Raw genomic sequence first — 16,821 nt, forward strand, 5'->3', positions numbered from 1 at the left:
AAGCTCAATCTGTGGCACAAAGGGAGGAGTATATCCCTGTCTGTACAAAAAAATCAAACAAATTAGCTGGGCGTGCTTGTGCAAACCTATGGTCCCGGCTATTAGGGAGGCTGAGGCAGGAGGATTGCTTGAGCCTGGGAGGTTGAGGCTGCAGTGTCACGACACTACACTCCAGCCTGGGCAACAGAGTGAGACCCTGTCTCCCCCCCTACAAAAAAAAGGTAACAGACACTCAATATACCATGGCCATTACATATAATATGATTATTATTACTATGCTTTTGATTAATAATACAGAAGACTCCCGCCAGAGGTGGGAGCTGTCAGGGGAGGGGGGCACCCGTAGTTCTAGGCCTCAGGTGGGGGTGTCCCATGTGAGCACATGTGGAAATGGGGGCAGCCTTCCTGTTTCACCACCCACCTTGGCCCCAGGCCCGGGCACTTCCCTAACAGCTGTGACTCTGATGAACTCTCAAGACTAAACTGCCCTCTCCACCGCCCCAGTCACATGGTGTGAGGCACATCCTTCTGTCAGGCAAAAATAAATTACATTCCCCTAAAGCAGGCCCTCAGTTGTGCGGTGTGTATATGTGTGCATGTGTGTGGTGCGGTGCAGGTGGCATATGGTATATGTAGTGTGTGTGTGTGTGTGTGTGTGTGTGTGGTATATGTACGTATGTGTGTGGGGGGGTGCGGGTGTGTTTGTGTGTGTGTTAGGGTGAGGTGTATCCTGGACCAGCGCACAGTGAGGCATCCTGGGAAGTGTCAATTTCCACCCTGAGTCAGCAGCCATGACCTTTAGGAGCAGGAATCTGGAGAATTTCCCAGGTTTCCTGCAGGGCATCTGGGAAGCCTGACTTTCTCTACCTTTCAAAATGTCCCAAAACCCCCTAAACCAAAATAGTCCAAACTATCTCACAAACCAATGTGTGAGCCTCACAGAAGGAGGGTGGGGGAGAATTGGGGACCAATAAACAAATCCTCAGAGTAAACCAAGTATTTTATAAAATGGTACAAAGCACATCTGTGACTTTGCCCATCTCCATGCAAAGTCTAGAGCAGACGTCCCCAAACTTTTTACACAGGGGGCCAGTTCACTGTCCCTCAGACCGTTGGAGGGCCGCCACATACTGTGCTCCTCTCACTGACCACCAATGAAAGAGGTGCCCCTTCCTGAAGTGCGGCAGGGGGCTGGATAAATGGCCTCAAGGGGCTGTAGTTTGGGGACGCCTGGTCTAGAGCAAGGGGCAGGCGCCATCCCAGTTTGGCAGCCAACCAGAGTCTGTGATTGCTCCGCTATTTTAGACCCACAGCAGCTGTCACAGATCTAGAAGGCAAACAGCTGTCACTCAGGAGAAGCTGCAAAACAAGGTGTTAGCAGACACCTGAGATATTTAAAGGTAACTTAGATGTACACTGACAAGCAACAATTTGAAAACAAAGATTGTCCATGTGGCAGAGGCAGCAGGTTCCCCTTTCCTCCTGCAGAGTCGCTGCTGGGAAGCAGCTGCCCAGCCCCTAGCAATTGACTGAGGCACGTGACTGAATCCTGGCCAAGAGGAAGTGGGCAGAAGTGAGGTACATTGCTTCCAGACCTGGTCAAAACCCCTTGTGACACTCCACCTCTCCCCCGCTTATCTGTGGGCTAGATTTGATGTCTAAGGCAACCACGAAAGCCAAAAGCTGAAGACGGTGGAGTCTGCACGAACCCTCTGTCAGGGTGAAACTGAATGGAACAGAACCTCCTCCCCATTCTCTTCTCCAGAGGATTAGACTTATGGGAATGAGAATTAAAGTTCGCTGGATCAGACCACTGAGATTTGGGGGTTTGTTATGGCTACATTAAATTATCAGCTGATAATTAAAACATTTTATTGCCAAAGACGACTGGTAAACAAGGTATTAGCAGACTGCTAGATATTAGTGCATAATTAAGGTATCACCAGTTATCATGCAGTAAATGATGAGTCAGCAGTCCCCTACACTCATTCAGGGAGAAACTGACAACTAAGATGTTTACTGATGACTTAGATGTTTGCTGATGACTCTGACACTTGTAGTTAATTAAAATATTAATAGAAAACTAAAATATTCCTGGAAACTATGATGTTAACTGACAACTAAGAGTTGATAAGTAGCCGGGCGCGGTGGCTCAAGCCTGTAATCCCAGCACTTTGGGAGGCCGAGGCGGGTGGATCACAAGGTCGAGAGATCGAGACCAACCTGGTCAACATGGTGAAACCCCGTCTCTACTAAAAATACAAAAAATTAGCTGGGCATGGTGGCGCGTGCCTGTAATCCCAGCTACTCAGGAAGCTGAGTCAGGAGAATTGCCTGAACCCAGGAGGCGGAGGTTGTGGTGAGCCGAGATCGCGCCATTGCACTCCAGCCTGGGTAACAAGAGCGAAACTCCGTCTCAAAAAAAAAAAAAAAAAAAAAAAAAAAGAGTTGATAAGTAATAATGGGGATATCTGGTGACACTTGCTTTAGGTCCCCTCTTTGCAGCTCTCAGCCTATCTCTGTGCAGCAGCTGCCCTCTTGTGCACTGACAGTGAGTCTCTCTCCGAATGTACCTGACCAAGCCCCTCTGGCCCACTCTGACCCTGATGATTGACAAGCCAGACCCAATGAATGGCATCAATCTTTGGGTGCCTGCTTCCTCTCTGGATCCCACAGTGTAACGGACACATCATGCCTTTCTACGGCCCCGTGACAGTGCCTGAGGAAGAGGAACCCCTCCCCTAAGATCTAGTTCTCCTCTTGATTCTGAGGCAGCCATGAGTATGTGGCAGCACATGTAGTGGGTGAGGCCTCCCTTGGAGGGACCAGGGCTGGGCCCTCCCTAATGAATCCCAGATGGGGTTCTTCTATTGTCTGTGGCAAGGATGATCTGCAGAAGACGCAGATGGGGCTGCTGTGTGGCCAAGGAGTCTTCCCATCAGGGAGGTCGAGAACAGGTCTCCTCTCTGCCCTCTGCTATGGGATTTTCCTCACAGTAGGTGGAGTTGAGCAAAATTGGCTTCCTGACTTCTAGGTCCCAGGGATGGTGTCCAAAGGAGGCTCTGTCTGCCAGAGGTGATGGCTGCCTGGGAGCCATCAGTCCCAGGCTGAGAGAGGGCCGACCCCACATGCTGAATTGGGTGCCTCAGAACTTCAGGGATGCTTTCAACCAGGTGAGTGTCCACAGCGAGCCAACCTTTGCAGACACACATGAGGAAGTGTGGTTTTGGCAGGCTCTAGGGCATTTGGGGAACAACTGGAGAGAAAGCTATAAATAAAGACCATCTGGGAAAATCCAGGAGGTTCGAGGGCTGCTTTGTGTAAAGGTCTTTGGGAAGCAGCAAGGTGGAGCAGAGTGGGATCGTGGCTCTGCCATCTTCCTGTGTGTGGTCTTGGGTAAGGCTCTGTATGTGGCAAAGCACTTAGAACAGGGGCTGGCCCATAATTAGTTCTCAGAAGTGATAGACGTTGTAATGTTGGGGAACTGCAGCCTATGGCTTCTGTATATAGCGTGTCTGTCTTAGATGTGCTCTTCCAGAGGCTGAATAGGAACTGGAATTCAAGTTTGGGGCTTAAGGCACAGGGAGATGAGTCATGGGGCACTGGGTTCCAGCAGTCCTGGTTACCACCTCCCCTCCAGGGTCCCATTATCCCTCAAAGCTGCCTCCAGCCCCTCATGTGGATAGGCCGAGGGAGGGCAATGGAGGCCTGGAGTGAGGTCACTGGGCCCACCCTTGAAACCGAGGCCTCTGACCACAGGTCTGGCCTTTCCCTGGCTGCTTCAGGCTCTCCCCTCCCTACCAGCACCGTCACCACCCTCCCACCCACACTTGGGTTGATTTCCCTACTTGCTCATTGTTGGTCACCCCAGATTCCTTTCTCCAAGCTCATCAGCTTGGACGAGAGCCTTTAGCCATCCACCCTCTGAGTGTCAGGCAGGGACCCAGCCCATGAAACAGCTGTTTTCTGCTTGCTCTTCTCACAGGAACAAAGAGTAGGGAAAACTCTTTTTGTCTACCCCTTGACTTATACAGTCTGGCTGGGCCTGCTAGTTAAGAAAGTTCACCTCCTAAATTGGCGGGGTGTGGTGGTGGGTGCCTGTAACCCCGGCTACTCGGGAGGCTGAGGCACGAGAATGGCTTGAACCCGGGAGGCAGAGGTTGCAGTGAGCCAAGGTCGTACCACTGCACCCCAGCCTCGGTGATAAAGTGAGACTCTGTCTCAAAAAAGGAAAAAAAAGAAAGTTTACCTCTTGCACTACATTTTGCCTGGAAGTAGTACGGGGCAGGAAGTGCTCTAAGTGGAATGAGCACAGATTGGGGGGGTCAAGATACATCATCACTTACTATCATGGTCTCAAGTTTTGCTATCTGCAAAAGGAGTGATAACGCCTCCCGCTTTGATCTGTCAGCAAGTGGGCAGGAGAGTTCCACTGGGGGAACACTGCCTTCTGTTCTGCTGTGCTAAGGCTGAGATGCAAGAAAGCGAGCTCCCCACACCTACCCAGACTGAGCAACTGTGCAAGCAGTAACTTTGCGGGCGCTGCTTCTTGTTTCTTTGGATTCCACTTCATACAAGGAAAGGAGCACATTTTCCTAGCTAGGATACATCCTCATAGACAGCTAGATATCCTGCCTGGGAGAAGAAAAGAAAAATCAAGGGAAACAGGTTCTTAGCTGATTCATTTAGAGCTTCACAAAACTGTACATTTTGGTGTTTTGTCCCATGAAGTATTACTGAAATACTTGATGGCTAATAAAAATGAGAAAATGCAAGAAAGTAGACAGAAGGAAAAAATAACTTGGAGTCTCAGCCAACGGTATGCAAGCAAATTTCCTGCTCTCAATTTTGTCAGCATTGAAAAAAAATTGGACAGGACTGCATTGTGTATGTATCTTCCTTTATTCATGAGAAAATTTCCAGACTACACGTTTTTTAAAAACCATCTGTTACTGGCTGCCTTGCCTTCCATTGACTGGATGTACCCTGCTTTTCTTAGCCAGTCCCCTGGAGGTGTGTATTTAGGCTGGGATGAAACATGCTTGTGCTGTTCCCAGCTCACGAATTGTTTTAGGGTCTTAGAGATCAATTTTCTTTGGCAGACAGCTGGCTCCTACTGTGGTAGCATATGCCATGGGGCCCCGCTTTCCCTGCGCACAAACTCTGTTCTCTTCTTGCTCCAATAGAAATAGCCCTGATATTTGCCCATGGGTCTACACCTTCCACTTGCTGGACTTTCCCCCCAGCTGCCTGGAACTAACTACATGCTCTTGGCCTCTCACTCACCACTGCCCCTGTAGAGAGGACACCACGGCTGGATCTCCCAGGCTTACAGGCTTTCCAGGAGGGAAGCCCCAGCCATACTCTGCTCAAAATGCCAGTGTTTTTGGGAGCCATCTGGCCTGCCTGTCGTACATCAAACAACATGGGACAGGGGAGGGGACTGGTAGACGTGGTAAGGTGGAGGCCAGAAGATGTGGGCTTGGATCCCGACTCTCCTACTTATTCGCTGTGAAAACTGAGCCAATTACTGAACCTCAGAGCCTAGTTTTCTTCATTTACGAGAGAATAATTCCTTCCCTCTAGAGTTTTTGTGGGAATTAAGTAAGGTAATAATCCAAGTGAACCTGCTGAGTTCAGTTTCTGACCTCATCAAGATGGTCAGTAAATGGCTGAGATTACTCCCCACCTCCCCACTTCTAGGGGTTAGTGTTTTCTGTCCATTTGTCCCACTACCCGTGCTGTCTCTTAGGAAGTACGGATGAGCTCTTGTTTGCAAAAGCTTTATCCTCTTGGAGGAATTTCTCCAGAGCCATGCTGGTGTCAGCCAGCTGCTTAGTCTAGCAGCCTTGAGGCTTTACTGGCCCATTGCTCTGGTCAGATCATGTACAAATAAAGAGCTTCCTTACCTTATCTTGTTCAAGACCACTCAGCTCACCCTAGGAAAGAACAAGATAATCAAGCAAAAACGCTCACTCATCCCATTCGCTGCCATGTGCAAGACTGAGTACATTCAAGTCAGCTCCAGGAACATAGAAAGTACTGCTCTAGGCTTCTGGCCCTGTCCTCCCTTTCAGTCCTGCTCTTGGTCCTGGACGAAACTCATCCCTGCTAAGCTGAAGATCAGTGAGAGGAAGAACTAGATAGAAATCATCATGGTTCAAGTGCATCAACATATCCAGTGGTTCTCAAATTGTGCTGCCCATTAGTATCACCTGTGGAGTTTTAAAGATTCCTGATGCTCAAGCTATACCCTGGACCAATTAAATGGGAGTGTCTGGGCCGAGGACCAGAGAACATTATGTCTGAGCATCAGTGACTTAGTTGCTGTTGCCAGTGTGCTTATATCCGTGTTGTCTATCCTGGACTGCAAGTTGCGGAGCAAGAAGAACCACATGCGTCCCACTTTACAGCATTCCATGAGGGGTCAGACACACAGCCAATGCTCTGATGATGATAGAATACCTCAATCTGTTCATCGTTAACTTTGAAGTTGGAATATGGTGGCTATTCCAAGATCACACATCCTGCAGTCATAGATGACAAACATTTTATTACGCTAAAAGAGTCATCTGTTAACTGCTGAACTGCAGGGGGACCACATCTGAGGCTACTTCACAAAAACGGCATCGGATAACAAATATGGATTTCTGGCATTACAAAACGGCTAGATTCTCCCCCACCTTCCCTCATTAAATATTAATCAGTGGCTTAGGCCAGTTCTAGTGGGAACACTTAATTGCTGACTTCACATAAAACCAGGATTAGCCTAATGTGCCCACGACATGTGTCCATCCCTGGCCATCTTTCCAACAGCCAGTCTGCTGTGGCTTGGACAACGGAGGCAACACCCAGGGGGCCTCAGTTCCACTCTGCTGTGATGAGCTTGCTCTTCCTAATGATTGGCTCTGGGGTCACATCAACGATGGTGGCATTGCCATCTGGGGCCCACATGAGCCCTCTGGGGCCTGCTCCATCCCTACTGGGCTGCAGTGGGCTCTGAGGTTGGGGACCGGCAGCCTGGAGCCTGGTTCCACTTCATTACACAGCAAATTCTATACCCAAGGGAGTGGCTATGGTGCTGCTTGTCATTCATGGGAGGAAGTGGTGCTTTGCCCAGGAGCCTGTGTGTCAGAACTGCAGCAGGCCTGAGAGGCACATCCAGCTGGGGCTGGGGAGGACAGGTCTGCATGACAGAGCTGGGGAGCGCTGGGGACACGGGCAGAGGAACCAGCATTGCCTGCCTTTTGATTCAAAGCAACTTCAGAAGATCCCTGTGTCCATTTCCACATATTGGTTATTTGGACGCGACCTAAAAGGCTTCCTCATCCAGCCTGAAGGCAAAGAGACCATTCACCACCATCTGGAGGCTCAGTTAGCAGTTCTAAGTGGCTGCCACACTGCACTTGAGCTCTGCAGTTCCTCAGGCTGGCCGCGTGTTCCCAAGGAGCGCCTAAGGCAGAGCCATTTCCCAGATCTGAAGGCCTCCTGGCTGCTCAGGGGCACCGTGCTCCTTCCTGCTCCCATCCAGCAGTGTCTCTGACGGCTTCCTGGGGGATCAGACGGCCTCCTCCACCTGTAGTGTGGGTGGGGGTGAGGGCAGGCTGTCCGACGTCCTCCTCAGTCGCTCATGTTTCTCCTTTGCCCAGCTCACCCTCACCCCAGCACTAGGCCACACTACAGAGGCATGCCTCTGTGACTGAAGTAGGCCACAGCACCGAGGTAAACAGTTAAGACATTTGTCTTTTCCTTCCCCTGGGCCAGCAGACATCGCCCCTTCATCCCAGGCCTGGAAGGAGATTCCTCAGAGGCCCTCGTGGTGGCTGCAGCCGCCCGGCTGTCAATCTTGCACCAGGAAGTTGATGAGGGCAGTTCTAGGGGAGAGGAAGGACTTCTTGATGCTTCTCCCTTGCAAAAGCCTGACACCCAGCTCGCTTTGGAGAACAAATTCATGGACTTTGTCCTTGTCCTGGGCAACTTGATGGGGCACGGGAATTTTGCCACAAGCTTTATTGTTGATCTGAGAAGGAGAAAAGCCAAGACAAACAATGAGGAACATCCTCAAGTGGCAGGCAGCACAACACCAGGACCTCCTGCCTGCAAAGGGCGTGGCTGCATTTGTTCAGGAACAGGGAATAGAGGTAGAGAAAGGAGGAGTCAGCACCCTGCTTCCCAAAAGGGTAAAATGCAACCAGCTGGATAAGATTAATGCCTAGACCTGCAGAAAGACAGAAACAGACTGCATGTGAGCGCCTATACGTGGAGTGAGGACCGCCTTGCATTTTCTGAGCACTGCTCCCATACACAGCTGTGGTAGAGATTATGTCAAAAATCCTCAGCATGAGATGGCTTGGGCCATTTCCAGGCAGCAAGGGATTATTCTGTCATCGGGGCTCAAGTCTAAGTTCAGATCCAGGTTACAGCGAGCTGTCGCCTCAGATTTTACCTGGGTCTCAAGTGGACCAAACAGTTGACAATTTCATGGGGGACACAGTCAACTTGTCTTTCTGATGACTGGCTCCAGAAGGGGGCACTAGAGAGCAATGACTTAGAAATTGGTTCCACATAGGCCGGGCATGGTGGCTCACGCCTGTAATCCCTGCACTTTGGGAGGCCAAGGCGGGTGGATCATGGGGTCAAGAGGTCGAGACCATCCTGACCAACATAGTGAAACCCCGTCTCTACTAAAAATACAAAAATTAGCTGGGCGTGGTGGCACATGCCTGTAGTCCCAGCTACTCCGGAGGCTGAGGCAGGAGAATCGCTTGAACCTGGGTGGCGGAGGTTGCAGTGAGCCAAGATTGTGCCACTGCACTCCAGCCTGGTAACAGAATGAGATTCCGTCTCAAAAAAAGAAAGAAATTGGATCCACATCTTGTCACATTAACCACTCTTTCTTGCTTAACATGGGTCAGTACAGTTCCAGACCCAGGTGGGTATTCATGGAATATTGATTCAATGAGGGAAGGTGACCACGTGTCTCAGTTTCTAAACAGTCATGCTTCCGAATCCTCAATCCCATTGCTCTGAAACCTACACACACATTTCTTTCACTAACTTTCTTGTTCTTCACTTGGAAAATATAGTCACGGTCTTAGGAAAAGTTACTAGGAATAATTTCTCAAGTTTCAACCAAAGCACATGATCAAATGTGCCCTATTCACCCACTTCATTTTTTCAGATTATTGCAGAATTTGGTGGCATTTTTGTTGTCTGCATTAGCCTAGGTCACTAGGGAGAGGACAAATAAAACACTGAGTCCTGACATATTCGGAAATACTGTTTGGAAAGCATGAGGCTCCATGCTGCAGCATTTTAAAGCGTTTTGAAGCTGGGGAACTAGGTGTGTGGTATGAAGGACTGTGGGCCTCTGCCTTGGTGTTTCTGAGTCATCAGCAGCTGCATTCTTTCAAGGCCACATGCTCGGTTGGACTGAGATCCTAGAAGAGACCTCCCACCTGTCACACAAGAGCCATGCCCCTTCTGAAGTCCTGGGGTCCCCAACAGTGAATTCTCAGGACATGCACTTGTTAGTGAATCATGTCTCTCCTTCTATGGAAGAGCAGCCCAGGGTAACCTCTCTGGGCCACCACCCGCACGCAGAGGGGGTGCTGGTGAGGGGGAGCATGTGCTCTCATGTGGGCTGACTCAGGTTTGACTCTTACAAGCTATGGGATCTTGAGCTTAGTTTTTTTTTTCTTTTTTTTTTTTCCCCCTTAAGGACAGAATTCTCCAGATTCTGCAGTGAAGGAGGTGAAAGAATCTGCGTAAAGGGACCAGGTCACTCAGCCATATTCCCCCTGCTTTTGTGAAGAGTGCTGGCCACAACAGAAGCAGCCGGCTGTGGGATGTCCTCTTTGACGCATGGCCTCAGCACCCATTTCCAAACCCAGCGAGCTTCCTGTGCTTGCCTGGAGCCTGGTGGGCTGGTCCTAAGTCATCACCAGTGACAGCCTTTCCAAGGAGCTGAGTCATTCCTATCCACAGCTGGGGCTTTGGGGGCAGAGCATGTGATCTCTGGATGTGGCCATGGTGCTCTGAGTCTTTCCCATGCTGCCTCAGGCACCCTCACATGGTTCTGGCTCCCTGGGCCTCCCCTGAGTTGCCTTAACAAGGCTGTCCCATCAGGGCGAGTGGGTGTCGATCACGTTCCACCTGTCTCCGACATAAAGTGCCAAGGAGATGGGCAGAGAAGTCAGGTTGAGACTCAACATTGAGCCTGGGCTTCAAGGGCCCAAAGGGGAACAAGGACTTCAAACAGAGGCTGCCATGCTGTGGGGCTCTTGCACCTCCATCTCTGGAGAGGGCCAAAGCATGACTCTCCTGGACTTTTCTGACAGCTGCAGACAGGGCCTGGGCCACATGTGCTCCTCTCACCCTAATCTATCACCTGTCTCCATCATGAGGGTAGCCTCGCATCGGCTAATAACAGTATGATCTTCCATGTGCTGAGCTCTCACTCTGTGCCAGGCACTGAACTATGCAATTCTCTTCCATGAACCTGTGAGTCGATGTATGAATATCACATCCCATTTTACAGATAGGGAAGCTGAGGCACATGAAGTGAAGTCACTTGTCCACCTAGGCTCCACCCAGGCAGTGGTAGAGATGGGATGACCTGACACAGCTGCTGTCTCTCCTGCTTACACCCCCTGGCAGTCCCCTGTCCTCGGAGGGGTGGCATCTGGCCTCCGAGGCGGGGACACTCCCCACCTTTAGCCTTATCTCTAGTGCTGCCCTGTGCTGTCCCCTCCGTCCCCTCCCTGGCTCAGCCGGGGCCTCTGTGGGCCTGCCCATGTTTGCTCCTGGTATTGCGGCACCCTTCTCTCCACTGGGGAGAGGCTGCTCCTCTTTCAAAGCCAAAGCCCCCTCCCCTTCTCCTCATGATGCATTTTCTAATTCTCTAACTGCCAGAAGTGGCGACGCTGAAGCTAGCAGTCTCTGTTCCCAGAGCAGATCTGGACTAGCTGTGTGACCTTCGGTGAGTTATTCAGCCCCATCCTGCCACCATTTCCTTGCCCATAAGACAGGGTTAGTCACACATCTGCCTGTCTGTGAAATGGGGATAACAAGCAGCCTGCCTCACCGGGCAGCTGTGCTCAGTAAACAAGCTCACACCTGGAAAGCTCCAGGGCAGAGCCTGGCCCTGGGTGGGCGCTCACTCTGTGCTAAGAGGATTTTGTCATTAGGGCGTCCAGAAGCAGGCTAAGCACTTCCTGGCATTATCCCACCTAATTCTCTCAACAGCCGGATAAGGCAGGCACTGTGCCTGCCTCCATTTTATAACTCAGGAAACTGAGGCTTACAGATGTTAAGACCTTCATTCCAAGGTGATAAGGCGGTAGCTCTTGTCTCTGTGTCCCTGGTGTGAGCAGAGCCCAGCATGTCATAGGCACAAAGAATACAGGCACAGTTGAACTGAATGACATTCAACTGTGTTCACAGCTTGTTCCTGGCCAGGGCACAAATGAGATCACATGGAGTAGGTACCCAGACCTTCACAGAAGCCCTTGCTGCTGGCACGGTGCCAGCCCAGCCTGGGTTCTCAAGCTGGGTGCACTTGCAGGGAGTCTTACACATGCTTCTAATTTTAGGTTTGCATTTCAAAGGTTATCTGAAATTATTTTACCAATGATCGAAACTCTTATTTCTTTTCTGCAGTGGTAATTTAAAATAGAACGATATTTTCATAGACTGAAACCCTCCATTTTTCTCAAGTTAGCTTTTCTCAACTGGGCGAGGACAAGTTCTCAGAGATGGATGAGATTATTTATTTCTTATAAACATTACTCAAGTTAAAGAAATTTCTGGGCTGGGACTGGGTGCAGTGGCTCTTGCCTATAATCCCAGCACTTTGGGAGGCTGAGTCGGGGGGATCATTTGAGGTCAGGAGTTTGAGACTAGCCTGGCCAACGTGGTGAAACTCTGTCTCTACTAAAAATATAATAAGTAGCTGGGCGTGGTGGCACATGCCTGTAATCCCAGCTACTTGGGAGGCTGAGGTTGCAGTAAGTTGAGATCGTGCCACTGCACTCCAGCCAGGGCGACAGAGTGAGACTGCCTTAAAAATCAAGGCTCAAGACCAGCCCAGGCAACAGAGTGAGATCTTGTCTCTATTTAAAAAAAAATAATAATAATAAAGAAAGAAAGAAAAGAAAGGAAAAGAAATTTCTTCTACGCCACAAGGATATTTTTGGTTTTGAAGAATTTTGGAAGAAGGCTGCCAGGGCAGCCTCACCTCCTCTCCCCTTGGGGTGGGGTGGCAGTGCCAGGGGAGGTGGTGCGGAGACAGAGGGGCTGTGAAGGAGCCTGGTCTCCCGGGCAAAGTATCGTCTTTCCAACCCGCAACCTTTCTGCTGGGTCTGGGGTCTGCACAGGTGCAAAGGGGCCAGAGCCTGGCTGGCCTAGCCTCTGTGGGGCTATGTCCTCCCTTAGCCCCTAGGTGGGTTTGTTGAGGGCACTTTTCACAATTTGCAATCATTTTATTTATTTTCCTCTTCCCTTTTTATTTTATTTATTTTTTGAGATGGAGTCTTGCTCTGCTGCCCAGACTGGAGTGCAATGGCATGATCCTGACTCACTGCAACCTCCGCCTCCTGAGTTCAAGTGATTCTCCTACCTCAGCCTCCCAAGTAGCTGGGATTACAGGTGCCTGTCACCACGCCCAGCTAATTTTTGTATTTTTAGTAGAGATAGAGTTTCACCATGTTGGCCAGGCTGGTCTCCAACTCCTGACCTCAGGCGATCCGTCCACCTTGGCCTCCCAAAGTACTGGGACTACAGGTGTGAGCCACCACGCCCGGCCTCCTCTTTCCTTTTTATTGTTCCCTATCTCTCCTACTAAGCTTTAAGCTCCATGAGGACAGGGACCCTGCTTGTCCTGTCTTGATTTTGTATCTCCAGAGCACTATTCCTGATATAGAGTCAGACTTGATAAGCATTCGTGAATAAATGAATAAACCTGGGCAAGGTGGACCAAATTCACTAAGCCTGAGTCCTCATTTGAAAAAATGAGAATACCAATGCTCACTTTACAGAGTGATAACAGTGATGTTCTAATTTTGCATGTGAATTACCTGGCCCCACATGGGGAAACACGTGGTTCAAAGTGCACTCCTTGCCCTCTTTTTTCCTTCAGACACATTAGCATATCTAAGAGACATTCACCATAAATGTGTCTCATTTAACAAATTAAACGAATGTAGAAAAATTACATGCAAGATAAACTATAAGGGGGTCACTTGCTCTTATAAAAGGTTTAAACAATAAACTCCTCTTACGTATTTAAAAACACCAAATTTACAACAAAGTATTTGTGGAGCCTTTCTGAAACATGTTTTATGGAATGAGGTATTACTGCACAGCCACCCACCCCACTGTCACCCTTCTTCAGCTCTCAAAACCCCCCAAGAGCACCTGAGTGAAACTGAGAGACTGAAGCACAGGCCTCAGTTGGAGCGGGCCAGGTCTATTACTCCGCCTTCCCAGGAGTTTTATGCTCATATGCATCTGGTGTGTGGAGACCTATAAAACTGAAGGTACCGGCAAAGGAAAGACAGGCCTTTGTGCCCTGCTCCTGGTTGCAAGGTCTGGCTGAGGGCTGAGCTGAGTAAGCTGGAAAGGCCTGCTAGTATACCTCTCAGAACCACCACAGTGTTCAGGGGCCGCCAGCAGGGCAGGGACCGCCCAGCTCTGGGGTTGAGGGGAGATACTTACCAGAACTGCCATCTGCACGACCTCAGGCTGCTGCAGGAACTCTGGGTCCACGGCGGGCCACGCCTGACACAGCACACTGGTGTCCCAGGTGTAGTGGGCACAGAGCTTCCTCGGCACCAGTGCCAGGCCTGCAATGCCAAGTCACAGAAGGGTGGGGTCACTCTGAGCATAGGGAGGATTATGAGAGCAGGACAAAATCTTCTGCCCCAACACAGCCTGGCTTGGAGCTGTCTGAGGAGCCGATGGGAAGCCACACCACGGCTTTTCACAGCCTGCCAGGTGCTCACCACTTTGGCCCGATTTATAATCCTAGCTTTTTTTTTTTTTTTTTTTTTTTTTGCAAGTGGCACCTACAGCTGTAAAGATGGATGATATGCTGTTCTAAAGTGTGCGTTTGGAAAAACAAGGCTGCTGATTTGAATGGGTCATCTTTCTGCCGTCTGCTGGTGAAGGAATGCCTTTGTGCTACCCTGATAGCTGATTCTAAAGCATTGAGCTGCATTCGCTATCTATCTTGCCCATGCATTCTATAGTCTAAGAAGGCCTCCCCACCTGTCCTTTTACTCACAGTTACTGGAGCCAGGATGCAGTGGATGGCAGGACACTCCTTACCATGTGCAAAGGAATCCTAACCTTCCTGCAAACTTCCTCTTGGGAATGGAGCCCTCTGATTACTGGAATGGAAGGAGCTATCCTTTGCTCAGAGTGGGCCAAACATGAAGAAACAGTGAGGAATGAAACCCTCTCAAGCCTTGTTTCCTAGAGTGCTTCATGCTGTAGCCCCCAGGCAGAGGGTGTACTCACAGGGTAGCAGAGGACCAGCTGTCCAAGTGCAGCCACGGTGGCCAGTGCTCCAGGACTTTAACTAGGGTGCACCCTAGCAGGGAAAGCTTTGACTTAAAAGCCTCTGTTGTAATCTCAGCACTTTGGGAGGCTAAGATGGGAGAATTGCTTGAGGCCAGGAGTTTGAGACCGGCCTGGGGAACACAGCAAGATCCCATCTCTTAAAAGTTAGCATGGTGGTTCATGCCTATAACCCAGGTACTTGGGAGGATGAGGCAAGAGGACTACTAGAGCCCAGGAGTTAGAGGCTGCAGTGAGCTATGATCCTCCCCCATCCCCGCCACTGCAGTTCAACGTGGGCAACAGAGCAGGACCTTGTCTCTTAGATAGATAGATAGATAGACAGATGCAAGCCTCTGCTGATTTCATGAGTACAAGAGATGCCTCCAAAGATACAGGGAATACACACACAGAAAAACAGATCCCTAGGCAGGAGTGGGCAAGTGAATATGGTCAGCATGCCCATTCTGGAGCAGTGCCCTGGCAGGTGCAGTCCTCACCTGGGAATAGCTTTTCCACTGGTGGTGGAGGTGGAACTAGCCCCTCTCCTGTGTTACAAGCTTTGAGACTAGGACAATGCATTAGAGGGATAGGCCCATGGCTCAGGGTATGGGATGAAGCTGAGTCTGTAATAGAGGGAGTCAATTCCACCAACACCAGCCCCAATAACACTGGGTTGTGCATGACAATGTTTTGTTTTATCTTCCTTGATGACAAATGTAGTGTACACGCTCCTTGCAGAAAACTCTGAAAGGCCCAAAATAGAAAGGTAAAAGTCACGTTCACCCAGATGCATTTTATTTTATTTTTTTGAGATGGAGTTTCGCTCTTGTTGCCCAAGGCTGGAGTACAGTGGTGTGATCTTGGCTCACTACAACCTCCGCCTCCCTGGTTCAGGCAATTCTCCTGCCTCAGTCTTCTGAGCAGCTGGGATTACAAGCACCCACGATCAAGCCTGGCTAGCTTTTTATATTTTTAGTAGAGATGGGGTTTCATCACGTTGGCCAGACTGGTTTGGAACTCCTGACCTCAGGTGATCCACCCGCCTTGGCCTCCCAAAGTGCTGAGATTACAGGTGTGAGCCACCATGCCCGGCCCCAGATAGCATTTTAAACTTATTTTAAAAGATAGTAACTTAATATATTTAATAACTATTTGTATATATAAACCAACTCTACAAAACATCACCACCACAAGATCATGCTGTAAATACAATTTTGCATGTTCCTTGTCCCCATGTCTTAAAATAATATTTCATGGCAAAAAATGATATACAATTATATATATAATATGACCCTAGCTTAATAAAAATTTTATAGCAACAGATTGTTTGGAAGGAAATAGCAATAACATCAGTTGGAAGAAAACAGTAATAACATTGGTGGTAAATATATCAAAGAAGTATGGGTGATTTCTCTTTCTTTCTTTTTTTTTGAGACAGAGTTTCAAAAAAGAGTTTCACTCTTGTTACCCAGGCTGGAGTGCAATGGTGCGATCTTGGCTCACCACAACCTCCACCTCCTGGGTTCAAGCAATTCTCCTGCCTCAGCCTCCCGAGTAGCTAGGACTACAGGCATGCGCCACCATGCCCAGCTAATTTTTGTATTTTTAGTAGAGTCAGGGTTTCACTTTGTTGACCAGGATGGTCTCGATCTCTTGACCTCATGATCCTCCCGCCTCAGCCTCCCAAAGTGCTGGGATTATAGGCGTAAGCCACTGCGCCCGGCCGATTTCTCTTTCTTTCTTTTTCTATGACAGAGTCTCAGTCTGTCATCTAGGCTGGAGAGCAGTGGTGAGATCTTGGCTCACTGCAAACTCTGCCTCCTGGGTTTAAGTGATTCTCGTGTCTCAGCCTCCCGAGTAGCTGGGACTACAGGCGTGAGCCACCACACCTGGCTAATTTTTGTATTTTTAGTAGAGACGGGGTTTCACCGTGTTGGCCAGGCTGGTCCCAAACTCCTGACTTCAGGTGATCCACCCGCCTCAGCCTCCCAAAGCGCTGGGATTACAGCGTAAGATGCTGCGCCTGGCCTTCTCTTTCTCTTTTCAAACCTATGTCATAGATTTTCTACATGGGATATTTTATTACTTTTTGAATTTGAAAAAATATTTTAAAATACCACTTTTTTATTCGGTGAGATCAGTTTAAGATTTTTCTTTGGCCGGGCACAGTGGCTCACGCCTGTAATTCCAGCACTCTGGGAGGCCGAGGCAGGTGGATCACCTGAGCTCAGGAGTTGAAGACCAGCCTGGTCAACATGG

At 49.5% G+C, this 16,821-nt stretch overlaps 1 protein-coding gene across 3 annotated transcripts in view; it reads right to left on the reverse strand.

The window, feature by feature from the left end:
• Positions 1–3,144: 3,144 nt before the first annotated feature.
• Positions 3,145–16,821, reverse strand: part of LARS2 (leucyl-tRNA synthetase 2, mitochondrial) — a 167,809-nt gene continuing 154,132 nt past the window's right edge. The window contains exons 18-19 of one of the 3 annotated variants that reach the window (XM_074403996.1): positions 13,717–13,844; positions 3,145–8,020 (exon numbers count right to left, since the gene is read on the reverse strand). In XM_074403996.1, the coding sequence (XP_074260097.1) occupies positions 7,841–8,020; positions 13,717–13,844 (308 nt within the window). In that variant the 3' untranslated portion in view covers positions 3,145–7,840. The remainder of the gene's footprint in view (positions 8,021–13,716; positions 13,845–16,821) is intronic. The other 2 variants (XM_010336992.3, XM_074403995.1) reach the window with 2 other exon arrangements.

This window comes from Saimiri boliviensis, chromosome 8 (assembly GCF_048565385.1).
Source record: "Saimiri boliviensis isolate mSaiBol1 chromosome 8, mSaiBol1.pri, whole genome shotgun sequence".
NCBI classification, from domain to species: domain Eukaryota; kingdom Metazoa; phylum Chordata; class Mammalia; order Primates; family Cebidae; genus Saimiri; species Saimiri boliviensis.